At 33.0% G+C, this 25,699-nt stretch overlaps 2 protein-coding genes across 5 annotated transcripts; both read left to right on the plus strand.

Annotated features, from left to right (window-relative positions):
- Window positions 1-1,417: 1,417 nt before the first annotated feature.
- Window positions 1,418-9,825, plus strand: LOC125062182 (chromatin complexes subunit BAP18-like). 2 transcript variants are annotated; one of them, XM_047667891.1, is made up of 5 exons: window positions 1,418-1,541; window positions 2,736-2,827; window positions 3,156-3,257; window positions 4,461-4,617; window positions 6,824-9,825. In XM_047667891.1, exons 1-5 carry the CDS (start codon window positions 1,539-1,541, stop codon window positions 6,929-6,931), a joined length of 462 nt encoding a protein of 153 aa, XP_047523847.1. In that variant the 5' UTR covers window positions 1,418-1,538; the 3' UTR covers window positions 6,932-9,825. The 2 variants fall into 2 exon arrangements, with proteins under 2 accessions (XP_047523847.1, XP_047523846.1); XM_047667890.1 differs by lacking the exon at window positions 1,418-1,541 and adding an exon at window positions 2,539-2,660.
- Window positions 9,826-18,893: 9,068 nt separating this feature from the next.
- On the plus strand, window positions 18,894-25,244 carry LOC125062180 (chromatin complexes subunit BAP18-like). Of its 3 annotated transcripts, none has more exons than XM_047667888.1 (5): window positions 18,894-19,021; window positions 19,886-19,977; window positions 20,308-20,409; window positions 21,183-21,339; window positions 24,805-25,244. In XM_047667888.1, the coding sequence occupies exons 1-5, from the start codon at window positions 19,019-19,021 to the stop codon at window positions 24,910-24,912; spliced, it is 462 nt and encodes a 153-aa protein (XP_047523844.1). In that variant the 5' UTR covers window positions 18,894-19,018; the 3' UTR covers window positions 24,913-25,244. The 3 variants fall into 3 exon arrangements, with proteins under 3 accessions (XP_047523844.1, XP_047523843.1, XP_047523845.1); XM_047667887.1 differs by lacking the exon at window positions 18,894-19,021 and adding an exon at window positions 19,787-19,810; XM_047667889.1 differs by lacking the exon at window positions 18,894-19,021 and adding an exon at window positions 19,787-19,810 and having other exon boundaries at window positions 21,183-21,285.
- The last annotated feature ends 455 nt before the right edge of the window (window positions 25,245-25,699 follow it).

Raw genomic sequence — 25,699 nt, forward strand, 5'->3', positions numbered from 1 at the left:
ATGTAATAAAAGCCCTAAAGAATATCATAGGTCCCTAACTAATGTGTAGCTGTAGTTTATTACAAGTATGTACTTATAATAATTATAAGTTAATATTATTAGTAATATATAAATAATATTAACTCTAATTAATTATGTATTTTATTGCGTATGATATTAACTTATAATAATTATAAGTTATTATTATAGGCAATAAAACACATAATGAATTAGTAATATACTTAATTATATACTGCTGCGGTGCTGTAGCTAGTAATGAAGCAAAATAGGTTTGTATGAGCTGCTGTCTATATATAGTATATACTCTTGTTCATTGGCAGTTTAAGATCATTCCCAATTTCAGTAACAATCCAGAGCACTGTTCCCTTCGATAGGGGGTAACAGTGACAAAAATCTACATCATCCCAGGTTTCTAATGGCGGATGGCGTTGCCTAAATATTTTTGGTCACTCATTAACACATTCTCATATAATATTATCGTCTTCTTCATCGTCTCATTAATTAAAGTATCTCAATATGTTTAAATTCATCATTAGATAGTAATAAACGTATTTATCATAGTTTGATTTCTGTGACAAACAGCTGTTACTATATAAATTACCAGCGGCCATCTTGTTAACCCTCCGATACTGAGTAGTTAACTTTTTTGACTAATGGTTAGATATTTTACCATTAGATGCTCTTACCACGGATCAAAAAACGCATTTTGCTGATATTTAACTAATAGTAAGGATTTTTTATTAATAGTTGAGTTAACTACGGATCAAAAAACCGGCCCTTAGGGTCCTTCAAGAAAAGAGCGTACCAATTCTTAAAAGGCCGGCAACGCACTCGCGAGCCCTCTGGCATTGAGAGTGTCCATGGGCGGCGGTATCACTTTACATCAGGTGAGCCTCCTGCCCGTTTGCCCCCCGTTCTATAAAAAAAAAAATCATGTGTCCAATTCACACGTGGTAGAAGTGAAACCTTCAAAAACAAAATTTTACTGTCGCTTTCTCACTCTCTCCCACGCCAAATCCTATTAATTTATGTGTCTGTCTCTTTTTACGGTCGCTTTTTCTGTTGCATCCGGTTTGAAATCACAACGATTCTAAAGAAGTTTCACTTCAAAAACATATATAATAATACATACATTTCTCTAGAAGGGAAATAGGTTATTGAGGATATCATATAAATATAATAAAATAAATTTCGTAATATATTTTATTTATTAATAATATTTATAACAAACTATAGCCATATCGTCATATAAGTGATAGGTCCTAAGTACGTGTAGCTGCAGGCCCGGGAATTATCGATGTAGTTTTCGTTATGTTGCTATGCACTGACGGCAATGCCTCTGATTGGTAGCTCCTATGAATCCTAGTATTGATTTTTCTTTAAATAGACCTCGATGCACTATGCAGTAAATTTTAGCTCAGTTACAATGTGCCTTCAGTTGTGAAAAGTTGTGTTATATGTTTCTGCTTATTTTTTCGTAGTAATTCATTGTTCTCTATCTTTATTTTTCTAAGACACTCTTACAAACGGAATAGGAAATGGTAAGTGCGTATATTTTTGTCTTTCTTTTGTACGCTTTTTTATTTTGTAATTTTTTTTATAACTTTTTGAGTTGTATTTTACCAGCGGGCTTTATGAATCGTGTTGCGAATATATATCTACAGTTTTGCCTCGTTTGCTTTGTGATAATTACGTTTCTTTTTAAATTGTATTTTTTAAGACGCCATAAATGTTATTCCTTTGTTGTTATTGTTAAGCTCCGTAAGTTAAGGCAAGCAAAAGGTATAAATTTGCCATTACTTCTAGTACTGTTTTTTAAGACAGTTTTTCAACTACCAATAATTGTGCATTTGCTCATTTAGTTTTTTACAGGCTTCTTTGCGATTTCTTATTATATAGGCGAAGTTTCAGATTATATCGTGTTGTAATTTCCGAAAAAATATAATCCGATGCAGCTGTATTGATTGTCAATACAGCGCATGCGCTAGCCCTGACGTACTATAGAATGCAGTGGTCAGAACACCGACCAGCTAATTTAACTCGCCGTTATAAAGAATTTTTAATCATGAGAACAATACACATTTGTTTAACTAGCCACAGATCGTTCCGTTCACAACTTCAATTAATCCTTTAGATAGAGAGGTTTTGAAAAATTACACAACTCCTTCTTTGGCAATTTAGAAAGTTTATAGGTACTAGGTACTTTTATAATTTTTGTTATATTTATAAAGGTTTTTCCAAAACGCTTTGATGATATTAGACGATTTTTCAAATCGACCACGCCCTTGTAAGTCTCTATCAGTTGTAGGTATCCATAGACACAATTTATTTTACGCCTTGTAGATTGCCCCCTGTCCCATAAAAAAAATGTTGGTTCCTAGATGTCCTAACAAAATAGGCCATCACGACCTAGCAACAGGCCCACCTTTTAGGTCATAGGGGGCGCTGTTATACGGCTGGGATACGCCCAGCCATAGCTATTTTAGAAGCTAATCGATAACACGAATTGGTCACGGCGCATGCGTTCCAGTTGGCGCATGGGCGTTACCGATTAGAGAATCTTCGGGAAAGAGCGAGCCGATCCATATCTTACATATCAATCCTGGGCCTTAAGCAACACACTTTGCTATTTTCTTGTTATTAATACAACAATGTCTAACGTAAGGACTTACTACTTACGTACTTAATATTAGATGCATGAATATCCATGCTCATTATTTAACTGAATTTTTCAGGTCGGGGAGATCTTTCGTGAAGCAGGCAGTGCCTTCAATAAGTTGTCGGAAATGACGATGCTGTTACATCCAGTCGGAGATTCACAACCAGGGTAAGTCTGTATCCTAGTCAGTCACTTTTACAAGGCACCTTCGCCTTTAGGCTTGTTCATATCAATCTGGAGGTAATGAGAGATAAGCAGTCAATTATTTAGATGGCCGTGTCAGATTTTTTTATTTGATAAATTGAAGTTAAGGAAAAGCTCAATTGGGTATTCGGACATGTCCCTCTTTGCTGGTATTACAAAAAATAATAGTAATTAAAATCAATAACACCATTTTGTCAGTGCGTTTGACAGATCGATGCTAAATGGCCTAGGCATTTATTAGTTGAAAATTGTTTTGACTTGTTTGTTCTTAGAATTATATATTAATTTGCAGTGGCAAATGGACGGAAGAAGAAATTGAGATGCTACGGTCTTGCGTCCACCGTTTTGCCGTCGATCTCAATAAGCTCGGCCAGCACATCAAGAGCAGAACAGTGTAAGTAAAGGTGAAATGATAAAAAGATGATTTGTCTTAGAGCATTTTGTTGGTACTATGGAACCGAATTAGTAGTTTTCCTCTAGTGACTATACTGGTTTTATAGTCAACGCTACTGAAATCAAAACCATTTACGCCCGAACCCAATAATTAATCCACAATCTAGAATTGAAAACAATCTGAGATCAGACCGTGACAGTCGATCGATCTCCTATCTGCATCCCAATAACCAAACCCTGCGAAAACAATCCATTTTTGGCGACGGATATAATGCTCCTTGTCGTTCCATTTTACCGAGTTTACACTCATATTTGATAATCAATGTAAACCAAATAAAGTAAATAAAACCGTACAAATAACATTAAAATATACATGTGTATGTTTAAAACATAACAAACAGTTTTTCTAATTATTTAAAAAACTGGTGTAAGTTAAAATCTGTTAAAATAATTAACTGTTGAAATCGAGCTTTCGTCCACTGTCATTTTCATACAAAGGTCTATCCACAGACTCCGATACGACCTCCCATGGATAGCTTGTATCGACAGATGGCTATTACAATCCGTCGATTGGTTATTGGCACATTTGGTACAATGTTTGAATTAAGATTACTATCTCACATGGTGGATTATGGATTGTGATAGGTTATTAGGGGTTCGGGCGTTAATCGGTACAATTAAAAATCTTAACAGTAATTCAAGACCTTTTTTCTTGGTAATAGTATATTATATTCAAACCAAAAAAAAAACAATAAACCTATGCGTCCTTGGTCTTGCTCTGACTTTTTTTTAGTATCTTAATAAGAGTCTATGCGTAAAGCGAACCGGCGCGGTGTGGCGATTATGCGTACTAATATAATACTTATATATATTTTTTTTATATTAAGTGTCTAGATGATTACAGTTGAACTATAATGACGTAACAGGGTTGTCAAAATAACAATAAAGGTAATTTATACCTGGTGCGTCATAATGGTGACAATCGGAAATAATACTAAGGGCTAATGTGACTCTCGTATGTAAAAAATGTAATGGATTTTGACATACCGTCAGTCTCCGATAAGTGTCGTTACTGAATCTTACCCAAAAAACTCATGATGGTTCTCTTTTCGTCCAGACTCTATCTTTAGTCCATAATACTAAAGCCGATTATTTAGGTTTTGATTACTGGTAAAAAATATCTGTCCTAAATGTGAAATTTTAGATCTCAAATCCGCACAACACTAAAAAAGAAGGCTTTCGAGGACGCAAGTATACCAGTACGTCAGGTTAGCAACTCAGTGAACAACGTACCACAAACAACACAGGTAGTGTCGTCCCTGAGCCTCCTTCGACCGAACATATTAGGAAAGAACGCCGAGGTTCAAATCTTCACTAATTTAAATCACGCTGTTTTTTTTCTTTTTAAGTTAGTGAAGTTTGAATTTTATTTAGCTTACGCGTCACACGGCTCATGCATGCGCATTTTATACTCCTAATTGCCTTAAAAAAATATAAAATTATTTGAACAAAATATGTATATATAGCAAACGCAAAGACAAAAGCGCTAAGATAAACAAAATTTTTGGGGTTTAAAGTAAAAACGACGATGTGAAAATTATATAAAGCACGTCAGGGGTAAGATTCTCTTTACTTAGAATAGTACTTTAGTAGAATACTTTTTACATTTACCTACAAATCGTATAAAATAAAGTAGGTGTTATGGTGCATTATAGTAACTATTTAACTAATAATGCATATTAATTTCTTATTACAAACCGAACTATTTTGTTTACTTAAATTATGTATGTGAATGTAAGTAATTAAAATTTAAAATATGTTAAAAATCTCAACAATAGGTAAAAGGAGTTTATGTTGTATGGTATTTAGATATTATTTTACCTTTAGTTTTGTTTTTGTGCTTTATATGTTAGACATTACATGGTAAAATATGTAATATGCTATGACTACCTTGCGGCAAGTCTAGCGGTGACCGCTACTGTTAATAATATGCAAAATTTAATTGGTAAGAAATAATACAGTACATCTGTTCTGTACTGATAAATACTAGCGTAAGCCCTGTTTCTTTTAACGTACATAATGGTTGTACACACGTACGTACACGTATACGTAAGTTGCAGCTATCACTGCTAGACACTGCCGAAAATTGAATTAAGAAAAGGATATTCCGTATTATTTTACAAATTAGGAGAACATTTTATTACTTAAATAGAAACCTCTTTAAATGTTTTGATTGATTAAAAGATTAGGGCACAGCCAATTTGGCCTAATCACAAGTGATATGAAAATTCTTATGGTAGGTATTTAGGGTAAGAATCGAGACGTATTCGAGAATCGTTTGTCTATGTCAAAAACGTCAGCTCTGAATATACATATAATCGTGTTTAAAATATACCTATTACTAAAAAACAAATTTAATATTGGTTGTTTGTAAAGTAGGTTTACGATCGAGATGTTTACGTGATAACGTCTTATTGGTGATATAAGTTTTTGGGAAGTAAGGAATTAATGAAGAAAATTTTTCAAATTTTAAATTACATCTATCGTTTTATTCACACTTTTGATGATAAATTTCGGGTGTAAAATGACAAGTTTACTTATTCGACTATGATATACATTTTTCTTCATACATTCACGGAATGACTGGCAGCGCTCGAGATGAGACGGGAGATCGGTCCGTCTCTCTCTCGTTATACCTGCGATCGCGCTCGTGAGGTTTTGGTGTGACACAAGTTTCTGAACATGTCACCCGACTAAAACGATTTTAAAGACGTAATCACGTCAAAAAAACTTAAAATGGAGGATATCATAGTTTTGTTTTGTTAAGTTCAAATAAATAAAAAACCTATCGCCCACAAGGCATATCCTGGCTTTAATTTTATAATGCTAAAGTAACTTTTTAAAGCGGACATTGGCACCATATTGGAAATTTCAAGTCTTTAGAAGAAAATTATCTTTTATATTTCTATTATATTACAACTATGAAGTCTTAGGCTATTTTTTAGTAATGTAGTCGAGTTGGTTTTTATTGATTTCTACGATTCGTTGCCTCAACACTTGACAGGTATAACAAAACCCGTCGAATTATATATAATATTGGGTATATAGGACTACGAAAACCACTACAAGCTTATATAATTCTAAATTGAAATTTATTTTTAGTTTAAAATGAAAATATAAAAACAACCAAATTAAAAACAGAGGATTTACTACGTGTTCCGTTATCCTGTAACTTGTACACTTAAGCCCCATATCTAAAATATGAGGTGTAATTGCTAGAAGTCGTATTTTTCTATAGATATGAGAATTAAAATGTTAGCGTTGTAAGCAGTGAGTACTATCCCTCTATTGGTAGTTGGGTAAATAGCGTTGATAATTCTGCTCTCAGCGCTAATATGGCGATATTCAAATCGGCACAAATATTAATATAACCGGTCCAGCGTATTACATAGAGGTTAGTGCTCTGGCTCCATCAGGAGCAGTTGCAGTACACGGAGCACGGTTGGTTCGGGTTTTTTAAAAAAGCTATATTACAATATGCCAATCGATATATTTTTACTTTTGCAGGTGACACTGAACATGTTAAACGCCCCTGAGAACGAAGTAGATGTCGAGGGTCTAAATAACGACGTCAAGCTGGAGTTCGAAGCGGGAAATGAAGAAGTGGCCACCTGAAACCTGCTTTGCTTCACGTAGGATCACCCCGGATGATGATGATGGTGATGGACTAACCCCATGGTTAAAAAAAAATTACGTCACATTTTTGATTTCATAAGGAAACACCATGTGACCTAATTTATTCACTAATGCTAGCATAGGCTGAGTTTAAAAAAATCAGTGCGAAACTTACGCCAAATGAATTTGTTTGGGAATGGGATTCATGTCACGTGACAACAAGTTCGTCTGGCGTTAACGTTTCTCGCAGTGTTTTTATCTCGACCTGATGTTTATTTATATACGAAGTTGCCAGATTTGGTAATTGATAATTGTTTTAGTTGGAATTTCTTTTCAGTTTCCGACAAAGCATAAATGAAACGGTGTTACTTCATGTATGCATCTTGCAGCTTGCATATTGGAAATACCATCGTTACATTACGAATATTATGTTTTTAATTAGATTTATTTTATCAATATTGCACCGATGTGATTGTTAGTAGTCACAATTATATTTTTAAGCCCATGGTTAGTATTGTATGTCGAGATGGATCGTTTAGATTTTTTGTTTAAGTTATTTATTTATTACATGTTTTATTTGCAATTATAATTTACTGTCATTAAATTAGTTTTATATATATGTTTATTTTTCATCCAGTCCATTTTGTTTTCAATCCCTTCTTTTTTTTCCATCCTCGTAATTATTTTTACAATACGGAATAATGATTGAAACGCAATATTTTTACCTTTTTATACAATTATTTATTTACCTTCTAATGTAAGATTGGTTGAGATTTATATTTTTTGTAAGTATGTACGTTTGGTAGTTTAGTGTAGTGATGCCTTAACTGCCTTAACGAGTAGGATTAATTAATAATAAGATAGAATTTAAATTTATAGATTTGCGTAGATTTTATTTTATTACATTTTTATTTCTGCCTTTCGACCTCTTTGAGTCACTACTAAATCTTCGTCTTCGTACTTAATTTTAACCTATAATCGCCTTCGTTAGTTAGTTCGAATCCTGTTTCTTGTAGTTGTAGGTTCTGATAACATCTGAAGCCTGGTAGGGGCGTGCGAATGGTCGTAGCGAGTGGTCGTTGTCAGTGATTGCTATTTTGTTATATTGGTTTAAATAAAATTTGCTAAAGTTCATTTGAATAAAGTTCCGTGTACCTTCTATACAATGAATGCTAGCAAAATTTAATTAAGACCGTATCATTTACAACATCTTGCAATATAAATCAAACACTGATAGCGGTTAGTCGACGTACGATGGCATAGGAAGAGAAAACATACCTCATTTAAGTCTATTGAAAATAAATACCTCTAAAATTTAAAAGCAATAAACCACTGTTGCCTCATACGAATAAGTTGGATTCGGACTACCTCATATATCGGTAATGTAAGTTAGATTAATCGGTTAGGTTAGGAAAAGGTCGCGACGTCGACATTTTTACACCCTCGATTTAGCCCTTATTAAGTACTTTTAATATCCATTAGCTAACATACTCGCCAATAATTTAAGATTTTGCCTATTATTAGATAGTTTACCTACATTGGTTTCCTGCTCCTTTAGTGCGGTTCAGTTACCTCCCAAGTTGTGTGAATACCTAGAGACAAAGCTGCAACGTTCGATGTCTTTATGAACATAAATTATATTTTGTATTTACTCGCGGATCGTGTTCAATGTGCCTACAACACACAGAAGATATATTTATTAAAGCTGTTAAATACTGTTATATATTAATACCATCGAGACGCCTTAAACGAAACACTTTAATTGGAGACTTTTTCACGGTGCCTCTATTTTTTTATTATTTCGCAGCGTAAACTATAGATCTTGGATGAGGTCGTTATAGATTCAAATTATGAAAAAATCGTAAACTATTTATTTCGTGTATCAATATTTTTTTAAATTTAGTTCTTAACATTGCAAGGTCTCTAATTAGATTGTTATTGTGTATTCATTACTCCAATTTGTCCAATCATCTCTACAGCAAAAGTACAGGTTCCTGTTTTCTTACTACTGAAGTCGCATTTTTCAATTGGTTCAAAAGTACGCTATGACTTGATTATATGACAAATTCGTTTAGGTATATGTTTAGATATTTGACTGCAGTTTATGTTTGATCACGTAATCTTTATTAATTTTTATTCGCAATAAACCGAAATAATAAATTTTATATCTAGTCCTTAAAAGAAGTAGAGATCAATGGACAACTTGCTAGGTATAATTTATAATTCTTCATATTAATAAAAAATACAAAAAAATCTAAAAAACAAAAAAAAAAAAATGCAAAATAAAAAAAACAGGTTATTTAGTTGTACGAAATTAGCGGCTAGATGACGAATATAATATGAACAACTAGGTATCACAGTTTTGCCTTGCATCGTGTATATATAGTCCTTAAACGAAGTAGAGATCAATGGACAACTTGCTAGGTATAATTAACAATTCTTCATTATAATAAAAAATAGAAAAAAAAATTAAAAATCTAGAAAAAAAATATACTAAAAACGCAAAATCAGAAAATAAGCTTATTTAGTTGTACGAAAATAGCGGCTAGATGACGAATATAAAATGAACATCTAGGTATCACAGTTTTGCCTTGCATCGAGTATATATAGTCCTTAAACGAAGTAGAGATCAATGGACAACTTGCTAGGTATAATTTATAATTCTTTATAATAATAGAAAACCAAAAAAATATTAAAAGCCGAAAATCTGAAAATAAGGTTATTTAGTTGTATGAAATTAGCGGCTACATGACGAATATAATATGAACATCTAGGTATCACAGTTTTGCCTTGCATCGTGTATATATAGTCCTTAATCGAAATAGAGATCAATGGACAACTTGCTAGGTATAATTTATAATTCTTCATAATAATAAAAAATAAAAAATACAAAAATTAAAAATCTAGAAAACAAAAATTGTTTAGATATGTATTTGACTGCAGTTTATGTTTGATCACGTAATCTTTATTAATTTTTATTCGCAATAAACCGAAATAGTAAATTTTATATCTAGTCCTTACACGAAATAGAGATCAATGGACAACTTGCTAGGTATAATTTATAATTCTTCATAATAATAAAAAATACAAAAAAATCTAAAAAACAAAAAAAAATAAAAACGCAAAATCAGAAAGAAGGTTATTTAGTTATACGAAATAGCGGCTAGATGACGAATATATAAACATCTAGGTATCACAGTTTTGCCTTGCATCGTGTATATGTAGTCCTTAAACGAAGTAGAGATATATGGACAACTTGCTAAGTATAATTTATAATTCATTATAATAATAATAAAAAAAAAATCTAAACATCAATCAAAAAAATTAAAAACGCACTATACAAAAATAAGGTTATTTAGTTGTACGAAATTAGCGGCTACATGACGAATATAATATGAACATCTAGGTATCACAGTTTTGCCTTGCATCGTGTATATCTAGTCCTTAAACGAAGTAGAGATCAATGGACAACTTGCTAGGTATAATTTACAATTCTTCATTATAATAAAAATAGAAAAAAAATATAACAAAATCTAGAAAACAAAAAAAATATATTAAAAACGCAAAATCTGAAAATAAGGTTATTTAGTTGTACGAAATTAGCGGCTAGATGACGAATATAATATGAACATCTAGGTATCACAGTTTTGCCTTGCATCGTGTATATATAGTCCTTAAACGAAGTAGAGATCAATGGACAACTTGCTAGGTATAATTTACAATTCTTCATTATAATAAAAAATAGAAAAATAAAATCTAAAAAACAAAAAAAATTAAATACGCAAAATTAGAAAATAAGGTTATTTAGTTATACGAAATAGCGGCTAGATGAAAAATATATGAACATCTAGGTATCACAGTTTTGCCTTGCATCATGTATGGTCTCTATACACATATATACACACCGACGTAGCATCAGAAGATATATTTATTAAAGCTGTTAAATACTGTTATATATTAATATCATCGAGACGCCTTAAACGAAACACTTTAATTGGAGACTTTTTCCACCGTGCCTCTATTTTGTTATTATTTCGCAGCGTAATATATATATCTTTGATAAGGTCGGTATAAATTACGCATTCGAATTATGAAAAAATCGTATACTATTTATTTCGTGTAATAATATTTTTTAAATTTAGTTCTTAACATTGCAAGGTCTCTAATTAGATTGTTATTGTTGTTAGTATAAGGATAGGCTATAGGTTAGATTCCATATCTTAAGTAGATGTTCATTACTCCAGTTTTTCACTGACGTCTTGCGAAGTTCTGAGTAAAGCTTTCTTATTACCCCGTAAGCATATTCCGTGCTCAACCCTTAATCTGTTAGGCATGAATATTGTAATTAATTATATTGTTGGATTCAATTTGTCCAATCATCTCTACAGCAATAGCACAGGTTCCTATTTTCTTACTACTGAAGTCGCATTTTTCAATTGGTTCAAAAGTATGCTATGACTAGATTATATTACAAATTCGTTTATATGTTTAGATATTTGACTACAGTTTATGTTTGATCACGTAATCTTTATTAATTTTTATTCGCAATAAACCGAAATAGTAAATTTTATATCTAGTCCTTAAAGGAAGTAGAGATCAATGGACAACTTGCTAGGTATAATTTATAATTATTCATAATAATAAAAAATACAAAAAAAATCTAAAAAACAAACAAAAAATTAAAAACGCAAAATAAAAAAAAGGTTATTTAGTAGTACGAAATTATCGGCTACATGACGAGTATAATATGAACATCTAGGTATCACAGTTTTGCCTTGCATCGTGTATATATAGTCCTTAAACGAAGTAGAGATCAATGGACAACTTGCTAGGTATAATTTACAATTCTTCATTATAATAAAAATAGAAAAAAAAATATAACAAAATCTAGAAAACAAAAAAAATATATTAAAAACGCAAAATCAGAAAATAAGGTTATTTAGTTGTACGAAATTAGCGGCTAGATGACGAATATAATATGAACATCTAGGTATCACAGTTTTGCCTTGCATCGTGTATATATAGTCCTTAAACGAAGTAGAGATCAATGGACAACTTGCTAGGTATAATTTACAATTCTTCATTATAATAAAAAATAGAAAAATAAAATCTAAAAAACAAAAAAAAATTAAATACGCAAAATTAGAAAATAAGGTTATTTAGTTATACGAAATAGCGGCAAGATGACGAATATTTGAACATCTAGGTATAACAGTTTTGCCTTGCATCGTGTATATGTAGTCCTTAAACGAAATAGAGATCAATGGACAACTTGCTAGGTATAATTTATAATTCTTCATAATAATAAAAAATACAAAAACAATCAAAAAAACAAAAAAAAAATTAAAAACGCAAAATAAAAAAAAAGGTTATTTAGTTGTACGAAATTAGCGGCTAGATGACGAATATAATATGAACATCTAGGTATCACAGTTTTGCCTTGCATCGTGTATATATAGTCCTTAAACGAAGTAGAGATCAATGGACAACTTGTTAGTTATAATATACAATTCTTCATAATAATAAAAAATACAAAAAAAAAATCTTGAAAACAAAAATTGATTAGATATTTGACTGCAGTTTATGTTTGATCACGTAATCTTTATTAATTTTTATTCGCATTAAACCGAAATAGTAAATTTTATATCTATTCCTTAAACGAAGTAGAGATCAATGGATAACTTGCTAGGTATATTTTATAATTCTTCATAATAATAAAATACAAAAAAAAAGTCTAAAAGCAAAAAAAATATTAAAAACGCAAAATACAAAAATAAGATTATTTAGTTGTACGAAATAGCGGTTAAATGACGAATATAATAGGAACATCTAGGTATCACAGTTTTGCCTTGCATCGTGTATGGTTTCTATACACATATAAACACACCGACGTAGCTTCAGAAAATATATTTATTAAAGCTGTTAAATACTGTTATATATAAAGACCATCAAGATGCCTTAAACGAAACACTTTAATTGGATACTTTTTCCACCGTGCCTCTATTTTTTTACTAATTCGCAGCGTAAGCGATCTTGGATGAGGTCGGTAGGTATAGATTACGCATTCAAATTTTGAAAAAATCGTATTCTATTTATTTCGAGTATCAATATTTTTTAAAATTTAGTTCTTAACATTGCAAGGTCTCCAATTAGATTGTCATTGTAGTTAGAATAAGGATAGGCTTCGTAATTGTTAATTCCATTTCTTAAGTAGATGTTCATTACTCCAGTTTTTCACTGACATCTTCCGAAGTTCTGAGAAGAGCTTTCTGATTTCCCCGTAATCCTATTCCGTGCTCAAGACTAAATCTGTTAGGCATGAATATTGTAATTAATTATATTGTTATATAATAGTACAGGTTCCTATTTTCTTATTAATGAAGTCACATTTATCAATTGGGTCAAAAGTATGCTATGACTAGATTAGATTACAAATTCGTTTACATGTTCAGATATTTGGCAGTTTATGTTTGATCACGTAATCTCTATTAATTTTTATTCGCAACAAACCGAAATAATAAATTTTATATCTAGTCCTTAAACGAAGTAGAGATCAATGGACAACTTGCTAGGTATAATTTATAATTCTACATAATAATAAGAAAATACAAAAAAAAACTAAAAAACAAAAAAATATTAAAAACGCAAAATCAGAAAATAAGGTTATTTAGTTATACGAAATAGCGGCTAGATGACGAATATAATATGAACATCTAGGTATCACAGTTTCGCCTTGCATCGTGTATAATATATAGTCCTTAAACGAAGTAGAGATCAATGGACAACTTGCTAGGTATAATTTATAATTCTGTATAATAATAAAAAATACAAAAAAAATATAAAAAACAAAAAAAATATAAAAACGCAAAATCAGAAAATAAGGTTATTTAGTTATACGAAATAGCGGTTAGATGACGAATATAATATGAACATCTAGGTATCACAGTTTTGCCTTGCATCGTGTATGGTCTCTATACACATATATACACACCGATGATATTAATAAATAAATACTGTTATTTATTAATATCATCGAGACGCCTTAAACGAAACACTTTAATTGGAGACTTTTTCCACCGTGCCTCTATTTTTTTATTAATTCGCAGCGTAAACTATAGATCTTGGATGAGGTCGTTATAGATTACGCATTCAAATTATGAAAAAATCGTATAATAATATTTAAAATAATAATAATTAATAATAATAATAATTAATAATAATAATAATAATATTAATTAATTAATTATTTAATTTTAATAATATTTATTTTTATTTGATTTTTTATTTATTTATTTATTTTATTGATTTTTTTTTATTGATTTTTTTTTATTTCGTGTAATAATATTTTTTAAATTTAGTTCTTAACATTGCAAGGTCTCTAATTAGATTGTTATTGTTGTTAGTATAAGGATAGGCTATAGGTTAGATTCCATATCTTAAGTAGATGTTCATTACTCCAGTTTTTCACTGACATCTTCCGAAGTTCTGAGAAAAGCTTTCTTAATACCCCGTAAGCATATTCCGTGCTCAAGACTAAATCTGTTAGGCATTAATATTGTAATTAATTATGTTTTGAATTCAATTTGTCCAATCATCTCTACAGCAATAGCACAGGTTCCTATTTTCTTACTACTGAAGTCGCATTTTTCAATTGGTTCAAAAGTATGCTATGACTAGATTAGATTACAAATTCGTTTATATGTTTAGATATTTGACTGCAGTTTATGTTTGATTAATTACATTACTTATAAGATAAAACTTATAAGTTTTGGGCTAATTTCTAAATTTTTACATGTACTAAATAACGCCTTAGTGATACGCTTTATCGTTAACTCAATAGATAGATCCGGATGATTGATGTGCTTAGTTGTACGAAATATAATAATTAACGAAAGAAAATGTAAAAAAAAATAAAAAATAATAAAAAACGTGTTAATAAAAAAATATAAAAACTTAAAAAAAAGAAATGTAAAAAAAAATATAAAAGTTTAGTAAAAAAATAAATAGCTAGATACGCTTAAATCAGACTTGAAATATATATATATTTCAAGTAATGTATAACAGGCCACGCACGGATCACATTATTTGAATGGTTAAGGAAATTATAGTTTAAATTGAACTCTTTTGGGTGAAGGCGCACGTTGGCACTCCTGGAAACGAGAGGGCAGACGCTCTCGCGGGGGAGGCGGTTGGGGAAACGGAGACGCGAATAGGGTACGATGCGTATCCGCTTTCCTATTTGCGACGACTGACAAGACTCGAGACAGCTGCAACGAGCGCTATGTGGGGGGCGAAACAGCCTTAGTCACATAAATGTTTTTTAAAGATGCAAATGCGGCATACAAACAAATCAAGACAAGGCGTTTCGCACCTCACATGGCGCAGATCCTGACTGGCCACGGGGCTTTTGGACACTATTTACACAGACTCAAACTGAAGACAAGCCCCGCGTGTGACGTGTGACTGTGACGACAGAACCGACTAAACGTGGTTCATTTACTTGTTGACTGTGCGACTTTTTAAAGGGCCAGATGCGACCTGGAGCTCCAGACTGGCACGAGGGTATCCCGGGATGGGCTATCCGACATGTTGCTTGAAAACAGATCGCAGCTGGAAAAATTCTGTGACAAGATTGTCAGATATGTCACTCACAAAAATTGTACGAGCGGTAACGTGGCTGGCGCCGGGCAGCTGGCCCCGACTCGCCCATAAATATTATGACGATATTTTCGGAGTAGTCGTCGCCCAGGCCCGGCTGGAGACGCCTACCCTCCAAGATAATAATGTCCCTTTTTAAGAAAGGGGAGAATTCGACACTCCCCTGCTGCTTAGCCACTCGGTGACATATCTGCTTGATTGCGTGTCTGATGGGCTAGGATGTAGGGGTCCCAAAACATTTAAAAAAAAAATTGTTTATCACTGTATCGTTTTGAACTTAGCATTAGTGCGCACTATATCTATCGCTTGTAATTATGTATATATTTTGGCTTATATGGCTATACCCACGCTACACCGAGACCATGGAAGGCAATTCTGACAGCCCGCCCGAAATTGTAATATTAAATATTAATATAAAAAATATATTTTTTTGCATAAAATAAAACATTAATTTGCATAAATTAAACGCCTGATGTACTTATCTGCCTTGCGATTCTGTAACTCACTTTTCGAACTCTCGCGACCGCCGCTGTGAAAACAGCTGTGTGAGTTACAGAATCGCAAGGCTGTACTCACATCTATTTGGAAGATAGGTTCCTCAGATGTTATGCTTGTAAAAATAATTAATATCATTATATATAAGGTGTAAATGCCAGGAGATCTCCATGTTTTTACTTATAAGAGAATAATGTAAATATAGTAGTAATACTGTATATAATAGATAAGTCTCCGATAATTTTTATACTACGTTATGATTACCTGTGTAATGGATGACGCTAAGAAACTCACGAAGCGAGACAAGTTTGCGCTAATCGCAACCGCGGGGGCTGCGTAACCGCACAAAACTCCGGCCTCGTGAGTTTAGAAAATAAAACAACAAACCGCCACCGCAGGCGGCGCGGGTGCAAACCGCTTCGTGAATTCTTAGCGTAAAGCACAGATAATGATGACGTTTCAATTTACAAATATGTTAATATAATTTAATATTTGTAAATATTAAACATCTTTGCAATTACCAAAGATTTTTAATATATTCAAAAGTTCTGTATATAAGTTAACTCCTCTTATATTAATTTAAAAAATTGTTTCATCGCTTCAATTAAACCCCCTCCCAAAACAGTGCATTTTTATTACCAATCCTCGACTCTCTTAAAAGAAAACATCGTGAGGAAACCAGCTTGCCTTTGGCCCAAAAAGTTGAAGACAGGCGCTGGATCACCTACTTGCCTATTAGGTCATGAAACAGATACAGATAAATTTGCCCAGTACCAGCTCCTTCCACTTGACCGTAATGAACGACGAGCAGTTCAAATCGTCAACGAACAATCCCTTTCAGAGCGGCCTGATCCCTAGGCGTTGCGTAGACATGTGGAGTCACTCTGCATGTATACCTAGGAAATGCCTAGTAGCCTAGCCTTTGCTCAGTCGAACCTAGGTTATGCAACAATTTTTTTGTTCACATGCTGAAGGAAACGGCATTCAGATTCAGAGTCGCGACATAGCCTGTTTCTCCCGTTTGTCAAAAACGTATTCGATAAAATATTTGGGCTAATAAGTCTTAACTTTAAATTTTACACTTAAACCCTAACATGGACCACATGCACAAAAGGCTGATCATCTTGTACTATTTAAATACATTGATATAATCTGTGAGCCACTACATTAATATTTTAACCAGCGATTTAGTAGATGTGTTGTTCGGATCAGAACATCAGTATAATTATATAAACCTATATACAAAAGGATTAATGCATTACAATTGAGGAATAGAAATTTAACATTTTTTTAATTTCATAAATATTTTTCGATACAGCTGCAATTTAAGAGATAAAGACTTACAGAAGTACAGGGAATGTATATTAAAGAACAAGGAAATACTTAATCTTGTATAATATTTTACATCAATTACAAAATACCCGAATAACAATAAATTTTGTTGCATTCTTATATATCTAAACCGTATATTTTTGACCAGAGACGACACATGAAAATATGCCGATTACTACTATAATTTATTCTACTACTTGTGGAAGCTATAATTTATCCTAGAAGGTTTAAAGGTAAGTACACATAAATTAGTAATTGCGGGGTGGAGAAAAGTTCCAAATTAACTTGCCCACTCACAAGAACTATACAAATTTGGATACAATTTCAGGTCCGGAGCCGTGCGTGGTGCAATGCTATCTAATATAGTTTCTTTGATACGTAATAAGGGTGGGTGAGTAGCTATTGGTAAGAAAAAGATAAATGTATAAAATATTCAGAATGTTATTTTTTTTCCGTAATAGAACGAATTTCGGATTAATTCTAATAAAACATTATTTATTCTGAGTATCGTGATTAAAGCAACGCCATCGGTAATTGTATTAGTTTTCAATTAAATACCTAATGATTATCAATATATATATGTAATTACTAGCGGACCCGACAGACGTTATCAAAACTTTAAAAAAACATCATCAAATCGGTCCACCCAATAATTGCATTAGGTACGGCTTTGTCGGGAAAGATTCGATCTTCTTGGTCGTGGCATTGCCAATGATAATATCGGCACGATAAGCTAATGGAAACTCGAAATAAACACATCAACCTACAAAACTTCTAATTGTCAAATTTTCAATCATACTTAATCATAGATAACATTAATTTTAGCTGTAAGTTGCGTTTTGTTATAGTGACCATTTTTAACAAATGAACGGCTAGACTGATGACTGATGAATTTTAATAATTTGTTTGTTACGTTTTGCTATGCCACGTTTTATGTTACGTCCCACGAAAACCGGATAAAAAGTATCCTTTATCTTCTGGGTCTAAGCTACCCATACCAATTTTCGGCCAAATCGGTAACTAACACGACTTTCTTTTATATAAGTACATAGATAAATGGAATAGTAAACAGATTACGCATTTTACTATTTCCAAATTGTATTTAGTGATCCGTAAGTTCCCGAGAGTGTATAAAAAGGGCAAATATATTTTTTTACGTCTTCGTATCTAATTTAATAAGTAAAAACATTTATAATATATACATGCATTTCTCTAGAAGGGACAGAGGTTATTTAGGATATATTCATAATATATTTATATATTCGTAATATATTTTATTTATTAATAATATTTATAACAACCTATAGCTATATCGTCATATAGGTCCTATGTAGTTGTAGCTGCAGGCCCCGGCATTATCGATGTTGTTTTCGTTATGTTGCTATGCATTGACGGCAATGCCTCTGATTGGTAGCTCCTAGGAAACCTAGTATTGATTTTTCTTTAAATAGACCTCGATGCACTATGCAGTAAATTTTAGCTCAGTTACAATGTGCCTTCAGTTGTGAACAGTTGTGTTATATGTTTCTGCTTATTTTTTCATAGTAATTCATTGTTCTCTATCTTTATTTTTCTAAGACACTCTTACAAACGGAACAGGACATGGTAAGTACGCTTTTTTATTTTGTATTTTTTTTATAACTTTTTGAGTTGTATTTTACCAGCGGGCTTTATGAATCGTCGTTGTTCGTCGTGTTGCGAATATATATCTATAGTTCTGCCTCGTTTGCTTTGTGATAATTACGTTTGTTTTTAAATTGATTTTTTTTAAGACGCCATAAATGTTATTCCTTTTTTGTTATTGTTAAGCTTGTAAGGTAAGGCAAGTTTTTTAAGACAGTTTTTCAACTACCAATAATTATGCATTTGCTCATTTAGTTTTTCACAGCCTTATTTGCGATTTCTTATTATATAGGCGAAGTTTCAAATTATATCGTGTTGGGTGGGGCTCCATTTCCGAAAAAATATAATCCGATGCATCTGTATTGATTGTCATTACAGCGCATGCGCTAGCCCTGACGTACTATAGAATGCAGTGGTCAAGAACACCGCCCAGCTAAATTAATTCGCCGTTATAAAGAATTTTTAATCATGAGAAAAAATGTTGGTGCCTAGATGTCCTAACAAAATAGGCCATCACGACTTAGCAACAGACCCACCTTTTAGGTCATAGGGGGCGCTGTTATACCCCTAGGATACGCCCAGCCATAGCTATTTAAGAAGCTAATCGATAACACGAATTGGTCACGGCGCATGCGTTCCAGTTGGCGCATGGGCGTTACCGATTAGAGAATCTTCGGGAAAGAGCGAGCCGATCCATATCTAACATATCAATCCTGGGCCTTAAGCAACACACTTTGCTATTTTCTTGTTATTAATACAACAATGTCTAACGTAAGGACTTACTACTTACGTACTTAATATTAGATGCATGAATATCCATGCTCATTATTTAACTGAATTTTTCAGGTCGGGGAGATCTTTCGTGAAGCAGGCAGTGCGTTCAATAAGTTGTCGGAAATGACGATGCTGTTACATCCAGTCGGAGATTCACAACCAGGGTAAGTCTGTATCCTAGTCAGTCACTTTTACAGGTCACCTTCGCCTTTAGGCTTGTTCATATCAATCTGGAGGTAATGAGAGATAATCAATAAATTATTTAGATGGCCGTGTCAAATTTTTTTTTATTTGATAAATTGAAGTTAAGTAAAAGCTCAATTGGGTATTCGGACATGTCCCTCTTTGCTGGTATTACAAAAAATAATAGTAATTAAAATCAATAACACCATTTTGTCAGTGCGTTTGACAGATCGATGCTGAATGGCCTAGGCAGTTATTAGTTGAAAATTATTTTGACTTGTTTGTTCTTAGAATTATATATTAATTTGCAGTGGCAAATGGACGGAAGAAGAAATTGAGATGCTACGGTCTTGCGTCCACCGTTTTGCCGTCGATCTCAATAAGCTCAGCCAGCACATCAAGAGCAGAACAGTGTAAGTAAAGGTTAAATGATAAAAATATGATTTGGCTTTGATCATTTTGTTGGTACCATGGATCCGAATTCGTAGTTTTCCTGTAGTGACTATACTGGTTTTATAATCGACGCTACTTAAATCAAAACCATTTAATCGCTACAATTAAAATCTTAACAGTAATTCATGAAAAACTTATTTCTTTGTAAAACTATATTTCAAAGCAAAAAAAAATATCAATAAACCTATGCGTCCTTATTCTTTCTCTGGGCCATAGTAAAGCAAAATAAGTTTTTTTAGTATCTCAGACTCTATGTCTATGCGTAAAGCGAACCGGTGTCGCGATTATGCGTACTAATATAATACTTATATTTTTTTTTTTTACATTAAGTGTCTAGATGATTACAGTTGAACTATAATGACGTAACAGGGTTGTCAAAATAACAATAAAGGTAATTTATTCCATAATGGTGACAATCGGAAATAATACTTAGGGCTAATGTGACTCTCCTATGTCAAAAACGTAATGGATGACAAATATGTATAAATGCCACGTGATGTTACGTAATGAATTGACATACCATCAGTCCCCGACAAGTGTCGTTACTGAATCTTACCCAAAAAACTCATGATGGTTCTCTTTTCGCACAGACTCTATCTTTAGTCCATAATACTAAAGCCGATTATTTAGCTTTTGATTACTGGTAAAAAATATCTGTCCTAAATGTAATGTAATTTGCTAGGCTAGCCGAATGACATACCGTTTAATAATGAAAGTGTTTCTAAAATTTTAGATCTCAAATCCGCACAACACTAAAAAAGAAGGCTTTCGAGGACGCAGGTATACCAGTACGTCAGGTTAGCAACTCAGTGAACAACGTACCACAAACAACACAGGTAGTGTCGTCCCTGAGCCTCCTTCGACCGAACATATTAGGAAAGAACGCCGAGGTTCAAATCTTCACTAATTTAAATCACGCTATTTTTTTTTCTTTTTAAGTTAGTGAAGTTTGAATTTTATTTAGCTTACGCGTCACACGGCTCATGCATGCGCATTTTATACTCCTAATTGCCTTCAAAAAATATAAAATTATTTGAATAAAATATGTATCTAGCAAACGCAAAGACAAAATCGCTAAGATAAACTAAAATTTTGGGGTTTAAAGTAAAAACGACGTTGTGAAAATTATATTAAGCACGTCAGGGGTAAGATTCTCTTTGTGGAATACTTTTTACATTTACAAATCGTGTAAAATAAAGTAGGTGTAATGGTGCATTATAGTAACTATTTAACTAATAATGCATATTAATTTCTTATTACAACCGAACTATTGTTTAACTTAAATTATGAATGTAAGTAATTAAAATTTAAAATATGTTAAAAATCTCAACAACAAAAGGAGTTTATTTTGTGTGCTATTTAGAAATTTTACCTTCAGTTTTATTTTTGTGCTTTATATGTTAGACATTACATGTTAAAACTTGTAATATGCTATGACTACCTTGCGGCAAGTCTAGCGGGGACCGCTAAGGTACTGTTAATAATATGCAAATTTAATGGGTAAGAAATAATACAGTACATCTGTTCTGTACTGATAGATACTAGCGTAAGCCCTGTTTCTTTTTACGTACGTACACGTATACGTAAGTTGCAGCTATCACTGCTAGACATTGCCGATAACTGAATTAATAGCAGGATATTCCGTATTATTTTACAAATTAGGAGAACATTTTATTACTTAAATAGAACCCTCTTTAAATGTTTTGATTGATTAAAAGATTAGGGCACAGCCAATTTGGAATAATCACAAGTGATATGAAAATTCTTATGGTATTTAGGGTAAGAATCGAGACGTATGGCTAAGTTTGTCTATGTTAAAAACGTATTGAGTTTGACATACGAGAGTCGTATTAGGCTAATAACCTATCGCCCACAAGGCATCAGCGCTGGAATATCCTGGCTTTAATTGTATAATGCTAAAGTAACTTGTTAAAGCGGACATTGGCACCATATTGGAAATTTTAAGTTTTGTAGAAAATTATCTTTTATATTATTTATTATGGAAGAACTGCACAACAAACACGATAGCTTCAATGTGCACAAAAATATTAAAGAAATGTTGGGACTTAAGTGCAGCAATTTAACTAGCTTAGCCGATACAAATGGGGAGCTACTTTTTAGTATTGAGGCCAAGAAGGATAGATGGTTGGAATACATATCAAAAATGTTTGAAGACCCAACAAGACACCTCGCAATGTCGTTAACTGGTAATGATACTGGCCGACCCATAATAAAAGAAGAAATTTTACATGCGTTAAAATTGGCTAAATTGGGCAGAACCCCAGGTCCAGATGGTATCCCAGTAGAGGTCGTTAAACACTTGGAAGGGGAGAACATAAACTTGCTCAAACGATTATTCAATCACATTTATGACACAGGTGACCTCCCAACCGAGTGGCTAAGATCTACGTTTATTACCCTCCCGAAAAAGAAAAACGCTAGAAAATGCGAGGAATATCGTACAATTAGTCTTATGAGCCACGTGCTAAAGTTATTTTTGACCATCATACATAACAGGATAAGAAGTAAGTGTAACGAACAATTGGGAGATAACCAGTTTGGCTTTCGCTCTGGTGTAGGCACACGTGAGGCTCTTTTTGCTCTGAATTTCCTTGTACAGAAGTGTCAAGATATGCAGAATGACGTCTTCCTATGCTTTATAGAGAAAGCTTTTGACAAGGTAAAGCATGACGTTCCATAAATCGTTTAATTGACACCGGTCTCGATGAAAAGGATCTAAGAGTAATCACAAACTTGTACAAAGACCAAAAAGCAACCGTGAAAGTGCATCACGAGGAAACGGATGAGATTAGTATTTACCGTGGTGTTCGTCAAGGTTGTATATTATCTCCGTTGCTATTCAATGTATATTCCGAAGCAACTATATCAGAGGCCATTGAGGGGTTAGAGGTTGGTGTGAAAGTTAACGGAAAGATCATCAACAACATTCGCTATGCAGACGACACTGTTTTAATAGCCTCGTCAATGGATGATTTACAAATGCTTGTTAATAAAGTTCATGAAACTAGCGAAAGAGACGGTCTGACTATTAATGCAGTAAAGACGAAGGTGATGGTCATTTCCCGAAATGATACTTTAGGTCCTAATTTATCCGTAGCTGGTAGAACGTTGGAACGGGTGCGGCAATACAAGTATTTGGGAACTTGGGTTACAAACGAGTGGAATCCTGATCAGGAAATTAGGTCTCGAATCGAAATTGCCCGAGGATCTTTCAACAAAATGAAGAAAGTTTTGTGCTGCCGTCACATGACCATTAAACTCCGAGTCCGACTTCTCCTTTGTTACATATGGCCAATTGTTCTGTACGGCTGTGAAGCTTGGACAATTAAAGAAGATACCCGCCGGCGCATAGAAGCATCTGAGATGTGGTGCTATCGTCGCATGCTTCGAATAAGCTGGATTCAGAAGGTCTCTAACGAGAAGGTTCTGAAACGAGTTGGAATGTCGAAAAAACTTTTGCAGAACATTAAACAACGGAAAGTTGCGTACCTGGGCCGCGTGTTGCGCCATGACCGCTACCACCTCCTTCAATTAATTATAATGGGTAAAATCCAGGGTAAACGGCGTGTTGGTAGAAGGAAGAAATCATGGCTCCACAACGTTAGAGAATGGACAGGTATTGCAACTGCGGAAGAGTTGCTGCATCTGGCACAGGATAAGACACGCTTCAAGATACTGACGGCCAACCTCCAGTAATGGAGAGGCACTAAAAGAAGAAGAAGATCTTTTAAATGGAAACTATGAAGTCTTAGGCTATTTTTTAGTAGTCGAGTTGGTTTTTATTGATTTCTACGATTCGTTGCCTCAACACTTTACAGGTTTCATATGCATAACAAAACCCGTCGAATTATATATAATGTTGAATATATGATCTATATACGAAAACCACTACAAGCTTATATAATTCTAAATAGAAATTTATTTTTAGTTTAAAATGAAAATATACAAACTACCAATTTAGTAACAGAGGATTTACTACGTGCTCCGTTATCCTGTAACTTCTCCACTTAAGCGCTATATCTAAAATACGAAGTGTAATTGCTAGAAGTCGTAATTTTCTATAGATATGAAAATGAAAATGTTAGCGTTGTAAGCAGTGAGTACTATCCCTCTATTGGTAGTTGGGTAAATAGCGTTGATATTCTGCTCTTAGCGCCAATATGGCTATATTGAAATCGGCACAAATATTAGTATAACCGGTCCAGCGTATTATATAGAGGTTAGTGCTCTGGCTCCATCGGAGCAGTTGCAGTACACGGAGCACGGTTAGTTAGGGTGTTTTAAAAAAGCTATATTACAATATTATGCCAATCGATATATTTTTACTTTTGCAGGTGACACTGAACATGTTAAACGCCCCTGAGAACGAAGTAGATGTCGAGGGTCTAAATAACGACGTCAAGCTGGAGTTCGAAGCGGGAAATGAAGAAGTGGCCACCTGAAACCTGCTTTGCTTCACGTAGGATCACCCTGGGGTGATGGACTAACCATGGCATTGTGACTCTATTTCTTTTTTTAGTTTGAAACAAAAGCATTCGTTACTTCACGTATGCATCTTGCAGCTTGCATATTGGAAGTTCCATCGTTATGATATATTACGTTTTTTAATTAGATTTATTTTATCGATATTGCAACGATGTGATTGTAAGTAGAATCACAATCATATTTTTAAGCCCCAGTGCCCATGGTTAGTATTGTATGTCGAGATGGATCGTTTAGATTTTTTGTTTATGTTTTAATTTGCAATTATAATTTACTGTCATTAAATTAGTTTACCTATATTTGTTTATTTTTCATCCCTTCCATTTTGTTTTCAATTCCTTCTTTTTTTTTCATTCCTTTCCTTTTTTTCCCCTTCATTTTGTTTTTATCCGATTCATTTTTTTAATCCTCTTAATATTTTTGTATCCCATTCTAATTGGTATCATGTCCTTTATTATGTTTTTATCCCATTAATTTTTCTCCATCCCCGTAATTTTTTTTACAATACGGAATACTGATTGAAACGCAATATTTTTACCTTTTTATACAATTATTTGTTACCTTCTAAAGTAAGTTGGTTGAAATTTATATTTTTTGTAAGTATGTACGTTTGGTAGTTTAGTGTAGTGATGCCTTTACTGCCTTAACGTGTAGGATTAATTAATAATAAGATAGAATTTAAATTTATAGATTTGCGTAGATTTTATTTTATTACATTTTTATTTCTGCCTTTCGACCTCTTTGAGT

Source organism: Pieris napi, chromosome Z (assembly GCF_905475465.1).
Source record: "Pieris napi chromosome Z, ilPieNapi1.2, whole genome shotgun sequence".
NCBI classification, from domain to species: Eukaryota; Metazoa; Arthropoda; class Insecta; order Lepidoptera; family Pieridae; genus Pieris; species Pieris napi.